Genomic DNA, 12,344 nt, shown 5'->3' with positions numbered 1-12,344 from the left:
TAGAAAGTGACAGTAGACGTTATTTGATATGGAGAGAACCTGGGACCCGTTATCATCCATCAAACATCCGTGAAAGAGATGCATACGGAAGAGGCAGTGTCTGTGTTTGGGGAGGCATATCCTTAGGAGGGCGCACATACCTCCATGTCTTTCCAAGGGGAACCGTGAATGCTCAGGTTTATCGAGACAACATCCTTGATGCTTATGTGCGCCCATATGCCGGGGCAATTGGTGATTGCTTCCTGTTACAGGACGATAATGCAAGACCACACAGAGCTCGCATTGTTGATGATTATCTTCAACAGGAAACAATTACTCGCATGGAGTGGCCAGCTCGATCCCCGGAATTGAATCCTATCGAGCACGTTTGGGATGCTCTAGGGAGACGTGTATCTGCCATCAATCCGCCCCCTCAGACCCTTGCCACGCTTGCAACTGCTTTACAAGAGCAATGGCTCTCACTTCCTATTGAACTGATAGACCGCATAATTGAAAGCATCACACATCGCTGTTTGTGCTGTATTGCTTCTAGAGGCAATCATATTCCATATTAAAGGTACTTTTTCTATTGCAAACCGATACTTCCAATTTGTTTATTTTATACATGTGCTAATTTCTATACTACTATTAATGTCTGATAATTTCTTTTTATGTTGTTTAATACCTTACTATGTGTTGTATATTGTGGGTAAGTTTCATAAAATTCCATGTGTAATTTCTTGAGTTATCGCGATTTTTGTGAATTTTCCTTAATTTATGATAACCAGTGTAGATGGAACATATCCTGAAAATATCAACCAACTCAAAAATGTCTAAATCCAACCTTGCCTGTCTCTTGATAAACTGCATTTAAAGATATATCATCCCCTATAATTTGCAAACATTTTACTTGAATTCCTAATATTTTCACTTGTATTTTCACAATATTTTAGGGACAGTATTTTAGTGACAGACAGAAATAATTTGTTATTAGTAGATTAATTCTAAAGAGTGGTAACTCCATTATTTTATGTTTTCTTCTATTTTTTGGGAAAGACAAGATAATAAATTCAGAACAACCACATTATATTAATAATATAATCAACTAAACTTTGATTTCAAATTAATTAATCAAGACGTTTTAAAACTCAAGTAGTAACAAACAGTAAAAGTTATCAAGTCTTTTTAACATTTCCATAAATGCCACATTTTTTATCAGTGTCTTTTTTTAAAATATTACGAAACTTTTCGTTTTGATAGTACAAAACGGGTTATTTAGTCTTCGAATTAAAATATCTTAAGCACGTACACGCGAAAATAAAATGTATACGTATGTGTTAAATGCAGAGAGTTTAAACAAAATAAAGCAATATCATTGGTTGTACAGTCTTGATGAAAATTAAATAGGAGATTATGATATTTTTGCCCATTTTAAGCTGAATTAAGAGGTTTTGACGATCAGTACATGTTATCAAGTTTAAGTGAGGCCATTTAATTCTAAGGCCTGCTAACGTTTTATTTTATAAATGTATTGGAAACACTAAAATTGAAAGATTTTGTAAAAAACTGCCACTAGACGTTGAGTTAATTTTTTAATAATGTCTTCATCTATATCTGTGGGAATATTGGATTAAAACGTTTTAAAGAAAAGTATTTTACCATATGATTTATTCTGCTTTATCATGGAAAATTTTCTTCTTAAACATTTAACGTTGATTTATGCTTTACCATTTTAATTTAATATAGTAGATTTCCAATGATTTTGATGAAATAATAACTTCACGTACCTGTAAACTTTTAACGCTTCTGGCAAAAAAGAAAGATATTAAAGATAATCTAAGAAATTAAAGATAATCCTTGCACGCCGGAATACATTATTAAACTTAAGATAAAATTTTATGTTTGTAAGGGATATTTTTAATATTAAAATAATAATTACTTGAGAAGAAAATTTCTACTCGGTTTAAACTTGTTTTAATATAAATATACGAGTATATTGCCACTATGAACATAATGGGTTTGTAAATAACCCACATGATCGTGAAGGGTATATCCTAAAGAGTTAATAATAGTCAGAAAAGAATGTTATATCTCCTTCAATAAAGTTCTCTGCAAAAAGATCAACAGTTTTAGCTACATAAGTTGAAAATCAATGACATAATTAATTTATCTTACATAAAATTCGTTATTTACTAAACACTAGGACGAAGAGAGTTTTCTTTTTGTCCGAAAATCAAATTTGAGAGGCGTTAACCTAATGTAAGGAAACCAGTTTACTTGACTTTCGTGACTTTTCCTAAATTTTTGAGATCTTCAAAAGCATTCAAGTGAAATTTTGTTAGAATATAATATGACTTCATAAAATGACTATTTACCTAGAACGACTATTTGATCACTGAAGAGATTTTTTGAGAATGAAAAATGACAGCTGTAGAGATTTGTGTATAAAAAAATAACCGCGTTAGAGATTCGGGTGTATTACTTGGATATAGCACAATGTGTCTCCCCCATTGATTATCTTTATTTTATTCGAGCATGAGCCTGACAAGTTTTACTCTATACGATTTTTTCCACAACGTAAATCCTCTCTAGCTCGCTGCTGCTCTAAAACCTGTCGTAATTGTTTATCAAACGTGTCAATTTTTCCTACTACGATTGCTTCAAGATATGAGCTCACAAATGGCTTAGAAATGACCAACTTGTCCAACCATCCGAGAAAGGGTAAATTTTTGTAAAACTTCTTATGTGTATTTCATAGAAAGACAACACAAATAAAAATAAAAATCAATAAACAGCCCTTGCTTTGAAACATTACGCTTATTAAAAATACATTCAGTAAATGAGAACATTTGAGTTACATTTCTAGCTTGATCACTGCTGTCAAAATGACAGCAATGGTCGTTCTAGGAAGGTCAAAATGTCTGTCGTTCTAGCACTAAAAAACCAGGGTTATTACAGAAAGAATAATACAATATTCTTTTTTATTGCCTGCCATTGACCTCAAACGTTAGGAGCAAACGCATCAATTACAATACTAAAACTATAATTTCTTTTTAATAATTAACTAGAACTTGTTAATTAACATTCGTGTAAATAACATCCATTTTATTCTTCTATGAGTTTACCAACTAAATTAAATATTAAAATAAAAATTGTTCGGAATCAGTACGAAATTACATACAAAGGAAACCATTTAAATTATTCTCGAAAACAATTGCTGAAACTTCAAGTTAAGTTTGCAACATATTTATATTTTAGTAAATAACGAAACGTAATTATAGATATTCATTTAATATGTACAACAAGCATGGTATATCGTGTCTCTTACCTATGAGGATTTCTTAAGATAAGTGTCTGCTCCTTATAGGTAAATATATTATAAGTTTTTAAGTGATGCATGCGCGAATCATATGCTGAAATTTCAAGTCAGGTTCAACTATGCAACAAATTTATGTTTTGATAAATAATGGATTCTGAATATACTGTTTCTTTTAAACAAATTACTCTTTTAACATTCTACGTGTTCACCAAAACCACACGATTTATTAAATTAAAAGCCATTTACAATCAATACAAAATTACTAACTAAAAGAAACCGTTTCAATTATTCTCGAAAACAAATGCTGAAACTTCAAGTCAGGTTCCTATAGACAACACATTTATGCTTTAGTAAATAAGGGAACCAAAATATACTTTCTCTATGAAGTAAAAATTCTGTTTAGATCAATTAGGAAAGTGCAATTATTTTCTGTTTCAATGTGTCACAAACTTCAACATTTTCTAAATGACACGTGTGCTTATGAGCACGACATATTCATTTGATACGCACAACAAGTGTTATCTATCGTGTCCTTTACCTATGGGGATTTATTAAGATAAGTGTCTGCTCCTCATATGTGAATAGATTATAAATTTTAAGTGATGCGTGTGCAACTTGGGATGCATGACATCCAAAGAGTAATGAAACATTCAGTTTCATATTCTTAATGAAGGAGAAGTAATGCTTTTCATAATGATTAAATAGCTTGAAAGAATAGTTGATATCGGTCTGGTAAATTTAATTAAAGTATATCTAGTTTTGTGGAGTTATTTTCTGTTGAAAACTGATGAACTAAAGCTTAGTAATGTTTATAAATGAAATAGCTTAACACAAGAAAACAAAAGCAATTTTATTTATTTGCTTAAGTTGTATATATTTTATTAAGTATTATCAGTGTATGTTCCAAATATTATTTACTTTTAAAGATGTCTTTTTCGGTGAACTTTCTGCAACATATTTCAAAAACTTAGAGAATGAACTAAGGAAGTAATATTTTCAGAGGTATTTATTAATCAGGGATAATAACATGAAATTACCTCATAGTTATACGTAATAAGGGTTGCTATATTTCCAAGTATTGTAATGTTTAAAAATACATAATAGAATAAAAATAATTAACAACCAATCTTAAGAGGCATCGTAGCATCAAAGCTTTTTTACCCATTGATGTCCGAAAATACGAATTGAGTTAATGTTAAATGTGTTTTTGCAAAAAAAGCTGGTATTACAGACATGAATACTTCAAAGCATATTTATTTTTCAAAATATAGCTACCACTTTAAAACATTTTGCAGACAGTGCTTAGTCTAAACATTTAATTTAACACATAAACAAGATAAATCAGGATTCCTATGATATGGATCTTTTTTAAATGGTAGCGAAAGGGAGATCAACCTGAAAATTTTAAGATCTAATAATTTTTTGACTTAACCCTTTCGCACCGACTGTCACAAATACGTGCCAGCATAAAAAAGATCAACCAGGGTAAAAAGATAAAATTGGTAATCAAAGGAATTCTTTAGCAGTTTATTTGTGAGCGGAGTTATAATTGTTTGATTTATTTAATTCATCATTACTTTGTTCAAAATAAAACTATTTAGCTATACTTTGAATTAACATTGATTATATATATGATTAACACGTTCACGCCGGGATGACCCACCGGTGGATCAAGCTGGATTGTCTCAACGGGCGTATGAATTTTTGAAATGTTATCAAAAATGCCAAAAAATTCTAAAAGCTTTAGTTTTTAGTTGGTTGCAATTGCATAAAATATTTCGCAAAAAACATGATAATTGGCTCACCTTGCTGAAGAAACACAACTACTACCACATTTAACTTTTAAAAAATAGCGACAAACTTTGAATGCAATACCTGAATTGATTTAATCTGCATTGGTTAAACTTAAATTAATTTCATCTATTTGACTTGGTCTGCATTTGAAGGATTCCTTATTTTTTCTGATTTTATTTCCTGGAATTTTTTCTAGAAATAAAAGTTAAGATACTACTTATTTTAAAAAAAATTTATTATTCTATTCTTTTGCATGAATGCATTTTATTTACATTTTAATACAGTTGTATTTTTACTGTGCTTTTAGGTGCTATTTTTACTCCACATACTGAAGAACAGCAATCAGCTTTCAAATATGCAATTCATCTTCATAACAATAATGATTCTCAAGCTCGCTTTAAAGTAGAACCAGTTATAGAAGTTCTCGATAGTCCAGATGCTTTTAAAATGGCAAGATCATGTAAGTACTTTAAAACATATAGGTATATTCCAATAAGGAAAGGGGCCAAAATTTTCCAAAAATGCTTTTTTTATTCAACTTTAAACGTTTATCTTCATTTTGAGTTATTAACTAATGTGTATGTATAATTTCCTGAGTTTTTTTTAATTTTTTTTGTTAAGTCCACACTTGCTTTATATCATGGGGCACAGTCAGTGTGGCAGCTAGACATAAGTTTAAACTTTTAATTTAACATTAGAAAGACATAAAGTGTCAATTTAAACCCCCTATTTTGTTGCTCTGTAATTCGGAAAAAAATTACTGAAAGTGTGGAATATTTTTGATTTTTCATAGTTTGATCCAATTTAAATGCTTATTTAATCCTTCATGTGTTAACCGTCTTGAAACGTATATATATATATATATATATATAGTCATTCTTGTTATACCAAGATAACTGGGAAAGCCAAAGTGGCCTTTGAGTATTTTGGTTTAAAACTAATTCACAGAACTATAGGATGCTGGATGCTGGATATTGGGGTTATCTCGGCGTTTGGCGCGAAACGCCACTAACCGATTTATCGAATCTGTTTTGTCGTATTCTAGGAGGTCCTAAATATCATTGAAGTTGTAGTATGTTGTAATAACAAATCAAGTCCTTAAAGAAATAAATCTTTAGTTTTGAAGTGAAAATCATCTTTGGAATGGGGAGATCCCCTTGAGTAGAGTTATATGATAAAGTTAATAGTATTTTGATAGTATGCAGTTTGAGAATAAAAAAATCGGTAATTCGGCAGAAATTCGAATTATCCCGGATTATATCAATATCGAACAACTTATTGAAATCTGATGTGGTGCATGTTTTTGCATCGCTATAAAATTTTGTGGTCAATTTAGCTATAAAGCAATTGATATCATCAATGTTTAAGTCTTCTCTGAGTAATCTATTGCTAATCGCCCTTGGGTCGCCAGTCATTGTACGTAAAAATTTACCTTCAGTTGTAGATAGCTTCTTACAGAACTATAGTTTCTTTATCTATGTTTCTCAGCTTGGTGTTTCCTAGAATATTGTGGTATTTACGAGCCGCAAAATCGTTTCATTTTTTTTCTCATTTCTTCTACTGCTTTTTAAAATTTTTAATCACCATCCGTAATTTGCTCAGAGACTGTTATGTTTACTATTACGCTCTTATTTCACAAAGCAATTCATGTTCCAAGTTTTATTGAGAATTATTATTATTTTTGAATACAGCCCAGATATCTTATAGAATAACAAATGATAAACCTAGAGGCATTCTGTCTTGGTAAAATATATAATAATCCGTATACTATGTCTAATAGCATTTCTCATTTTATTAAGTTTTAGCCTTTCTATACAATAATTCGGCTAACTTCATAATGATTCCCTTCATAAGAAAACCAGGAATTTTCTATAAAAGGAAAATATGTTCTTTAGATTCCCGACATTTTATATATTGAATGGGATAAATATAAAGTAATAAAACAGTATTTAATGTATTTTATTTAAATATAGTGCTTGTTGCTGTTAAATTGTTGAGGCGTATTAGAATGGAAATATTCTAAATATACAGCGAAAACCTCCAATCAATACAAGTCATCAATTTTCGTTCTTTGAAAGTTATAAATTCCCATTTTGATTAATTTTCCGCTCGAAGTACTAAACTTTTATTTGGTTAGCAAGCTATTTTAGCATTTTATTTTTTCAAAGTTTTACTTATTTTCCACTTAATGAAAGTCAAAAAAACTCACAGAACACCAATAATGGGGAAATGTCTTGAAACAACACGCGAGAAAATTGCGCCAAAAACTAAATATAAATGCCTTTCTCCTAAATAGATTTAACTTCCTCTCAGCGCCAAATGAAAGATTTTTCCTCCCTTGTGAGTTTAATGACTAAAAAATGCATAAAAATTTGCTGCTTCAAATATCAGCTAGGCATACTTCTTTTTGAGGCTTTTTTTTGATCGATGGCGGCTTTTATGAAGAATCTTGGACTTAGAAGCAAAGATGCATGGCAGGCTTGGCGACGCTATATAAGTCGATTATTGGCTCCGAAAAGCCAAGAAACTTTAATGATCATCAACAAAGCGGAGGTAGCTCCCTATTTTATACATTTTATTCATTTTCTTTGAAGAAAAAGATCTTTTGAAAGATGAAAGATTTTATAAGATACTTATCTAATATTAAAATAGAGTGCATACATTAGATGTCCCCAAGAACAATTTTCTTGCCAGATGTCATCGCGATTGGCGTTCTATGTTTTGACAGTTTCGGCATTTAATGATGTCGCTAAAGAACATTTTTTTCAGCTTGTTACAGAAAGCAACTGTTTTTGTATTCGAATGAAATTTATGGATTGGAAAAAAGTTATCAGGATTTGTCTGTGGGGAAAAAAAGCCTTCTTTTATTTTGCTTTTCGATGAAAGACTTCTTGTTTTGCTTTCAATAGTGTTTCTAAAAAAGATTTATAATTGAACATATGTTTGAAATTTTGCGGTCTTTTAAAAGCGATTGGATACAGTAAAAAATATTTCGATTTTCCAACATGTTTTATAAAAGCTTCATTTATTACTTGTATTGTGATCGCGAAAATAAACTGGATCACCACAACTGTATTCTATAATAAAAAATTATTAAACTAATGCAAGTAGAAGTCATATACCAAATGCCATGGATAACAAAAGAATATATTTAGTTAATTTACATGTAGGGATGGCCACAAGTGACTAAAATGTGAAAAAAAGTGATTAATAAAAATCTAAAATCTATTAAAGGGTTTAAAATTAGCAACTTCTCCTTGCATATTTCTTTCAGTTTACGATTGAAGGTGATTACAAAGAATTTTTCACTCTCGTTATGATTAATTAGAATGCATGCCATGGTGGTAGTTACGATTGGATAATTAAATACATTAATTAAATAAAAATAAATTTAGTTTTTACCACTACTTAAATTTTTAGCCGCCTCTGGCATCCCTGCTCATGCAAACTACCACGCTAAGAAAAGAAAAAAAAATTGCGATTGATTACGATCAGCGTGGTCTGACAACTTTTTTCATTCCCTTGTTAATACTATCGAAGAAAAAATAATTTTTTTTAAAAAAAAAAAGAGATAATAATTCGTGATTTTTGGAAGAAAAAAAATTGCTATCTGCTGCTCATCGTACAAAACAAAAAACACCAAAAAAAAGCCAACCGACCTGTGTAGGGGGCAGGGAACTGTCCTTGCATCAGAAAGGTCCTGGGTCTGAATCCCGGGCAAGGCATGGATGTTTCTTTCTCTCTGTGTGTGTTCTATGTCCTTTCTCCTTTGTGTGTGAATGTGACCCGCCCTATAAACGGGTTGTGGTTGTGTGAATGGAGTGGCAGAAGTCGAATTCCTGGCCATAGATGGCGCCACTGAAAAATAGGAACAATCGCATCCCTACTGCCTAAACAGGCAAACGACAAGAAAAAAATCGTGCAAAAAAGGCTAAATGAATCAAAATCTTAATTTTGAATTTATTTCCTACATATAAAAATTTTTTTAAAGGCCTTTCTTCTGTCACTGCAATTTAGAAAGATGAGCACCAGAACCTTCCTGACCGAGTGGTTTCCCCAATTTGACTGACGCTCTGTAAGGCTTGGAAAGCGATAAACTCGTTGAAAAACCATTTTAATTGTAACTGGTTTTTGCAAGGAGTAAATCAAGCTTATATTATTCTAAATTATAGACTATTTATCTCTATTGGCATTTTCTTTTGTGCAGGAACTTGTTATTATATTTATGTTATAACTGTTACAAAAATTTGGCAACAACGGAAATTTTAATTTTCTGAAAGAAGACATAATAAACTTATATTCTTACCAGTTTTTACTTTCGTCCGTTATGATAAATATAAGGTTTCAACTAGACGCTCTGTGGCACTGCCCCAGGCACCCAGATAAATATTGATGATGATGATGAAGTTCTGTGGCGACGCATAATACAAAATGTTTTCATACACTGTATACTATTTTCATGATGTATGGGTTAGGGGACGCTACGCGGCCCAGGCACCCAATTTGTTTTAAATAAAGAAAAAATAAACGTTCTGTGGCTTGGAAATTGCAGGAATGACAAAAGTATTAATAAAATGGTAGCGAATTAAATAGCGAAATTTGTAGAATTATATTAACGCATATTCTTTAACACGTTGAACGCCGCGTTAGCCATCGGTGGCTGGCACTGAACTTTCCATTTAGGCCGCGTCAACCACTGGTGGCTGACGCTGAAATTACATTTCGACTGAGTCAACCACCAGTGGCAGACACTGAAATTACATTTAGGCTGCGTGTACCACCACTTGCTGACTTTTCACATATGCCGCGAAAAACAGCTGGCTGACAACGTATAACATGATATAGAACTATAAAATCTCCACTCTTTTACGGAAATGCAGAAAATTTATTCAAAATTTACTTAATTGTTGTGATTCTTGGTTTAATAAATTCAATTTAGTAGAATTTTCAATACTATTTTTGAACAATTCGTAGGCATATATAATTCACCACTTTTTTCAGATATGTTATGCTAAACCTTTTATAAACTAGCAAAATCTGTCTACATTTCCAAATTTAGTTTGTAGTTATTTACCGTGTGGTGAGACGAGCAAGTCATGTAAAATTAGAGTGGCATTTAATGTGTTAAAAATGTAAATGCGTTACAAGTGCAATAACGATGCAATTTATACGAAACTTTGAATTTTCGATATGTAAGGGTTGAAAATTTACTTAAAATAGTAAATTAAAGCAAACGTAAATTTAGTTGCCACTAAAAAATTTTTACATTACAAAGCGGGCTAGCTGGCATCTCTGAAAATGTGGTTTCCGTATCTATTGTGTTAAGTAACGGCATGCCGTTTTTTCAAGATTTTCCGCAAAGTTTTGTTTATAAATTTAATGTAGTGGTAAATGTTTTTTTCAATTCCGGTTTTCACAAATTTTAATTTTTGTAATTTTACCTTATATTTTATTTTTAACTTTAGTTGATAACTTTTTAAACAATGGGCCGCCAAAAATTTCAGCAATTTTAAAATTTCTCCAGTTAGATATAATTTTAGAATTACCAAATGTTTCTTCACATTGAATCTGAAGATTGATCAAGATATTTGTTTACATGACATTTTCGTCTTTACCCTAAATAAAAGAAGCGTGTAAATGAAATCTAAAAAAGAATATTGAAGAAACGCTTCATCCTGCGATATTGGCTATTTTGAAAAAATTTTATAATATAATTCAATAATAAAAATAAGTACTATGAGTTGAATAAATCCGTATTAATACAACTAAGTATTAATATAATGGGTGTGCCAATATTTAATTATGTTACTAAGTTTTTTATTAACTTACAATTTTTACATTGTGTGGGTTCCAAGTTTTAAAATTAATAATTGAAAGTAATAATCTAAAATTACACAGGTATAATGCAGTACAAGTGACAAAGCTGACAGTTCCCCTCTCGTGGATGTCAAATTTAAGCAATGGGGGGCCAATAAAAGTTTTGTAAAAATAATGGATCCCCATACCAAAAAGTTCAAGAAATCTTCGTATGGAGAACAATGTGGTAATAAACAAGAATCATCGTTTCGTAATTATAAAAGTATACTACACTATAGAAAGGCATTTAATTATTTGACGCAAACTTCTGAGTAGTGTAAAATAAATTTTAAACAGGATATTTCAAAATTCTATGACTAATGTAAAATTTTGTTCAGAATAAATGATAAAAAAAAATATTGAAATAAGTTGTTATTAAGTCAATTTTTTTTTTTTTTTAAATTTTGAAAAAGAGAAAGATCTTTAAACTTTCTAGTGTTTAATTTTTACTATGTAGAACAGCAAGCAAAATATTCTGTCAACTTATAATTAAAATAATTTTCTTAATTAACTCTAAATTGATTTAACATTCAGAAAATCATTACGCCCTCTAAAAGTCTCCCTGGAGGCGATAGAGCCCACGTTGGGAACCTAGGCTGTAGTTAAAAAAGAAACTGCATCTGCAGCACAAAAGAGGATACGCATACATATATAAACTTGTAGCGGAAGTATCGAACAGAATTTGTTACGTACAGTGCACCAAAAAAATGAGCTCTCCTGACAGGGGAGAAAGCGAGACGGAAAAGAGTCAAGACGGCTGGTAGTCAAAATCATTTCAGTTATAACTAGTTTTCGGGAGTAGTTAACTTATTCTTTTTAAAACAAATCAACGATATAGTTCGTTCACCAGGAGTTGGCACTTGGCTCCACCTCCTCGGACGCAGAGTTCATTTCATAGCGGGGGAGTAAGAGGAAAAACATTTCCCCGCATGAAATCGAGATAATCTCTAATGCGTGCAAAGCCTCCACACGGTTTTTTATAGGTAGTCCAATCAGACCACTATGATGGCAAACCAGTTTACGAAAGAACCCTTTAATAGAAAAACTAGTAAAAATAAAAAAGCGGTAGTAAATATATGTCTAAAATTTTTTTTAATTTTTGAATATGATTAGTTTGTCTTATTTACTTGTCTACCACTACAGATTCAATTCTCAAATATATATGACAAGTTCCTCTCAGTCACTTTTAAAATAGAATTTGATTTCATGCGCTCAAACTGTTCACTTTTTAAATAGTCTGCGCAGACTACTTATAAGAAACAGTGTGGAGGCTTTCCGATGTAGAAGGTGATGGCCTAACACAAACAGTGAATTCTTTTTCAGTCTCTTACTTAGCTTTATCATCAGCTATTATACCTTTCGTCATTCTAGATAATTTATATTTAAATACTTTTCC

General features: G+C 31.1%; 1 protein-coding gene across 2 annotated transcripts in view; it reads left to right on the top strand.

The window, feature by feature from the left end:
- LOC107442611 (glutamate receptor 1) overlaps positions 1–12,344 on the top strand; it is a 273,575-nt gene that overhangs the window by 14,195 nt on the left and 247,036 nt on the right. For both annotated transcript variants that reach the window (XM_071188105.2, XM_071188106.2), the window contains exon 2: positions 5,400–5,552. In XM_071188105.2, coding sequence (XP_071044206.1) covers positions 5,400–5,552 — 153 coding nt within the window. The remainder of the gene's footprint in view (positions 1–5,399; positions 5,553–12,344) is intronic.

This window comes from Parasteatoda tepidariorum, chromosome 12, assembly GCF_982258835.1.
Source record: "Parasteatoda tepidariorum strain Cologne lab strain chromosome 12, Ptep-v5.0, whole genome shotgun sequence".
Taxonomy (NCBI): Eukaryota; Metazoa; Arthropoda; class Arachnida; order Araneae; family Theridiidae; genus Parasteatoda; species Parasteatoda tepidariorum.
This window is presented reverse-complemented; position numbering and strand designations above follow the sequence as displayed.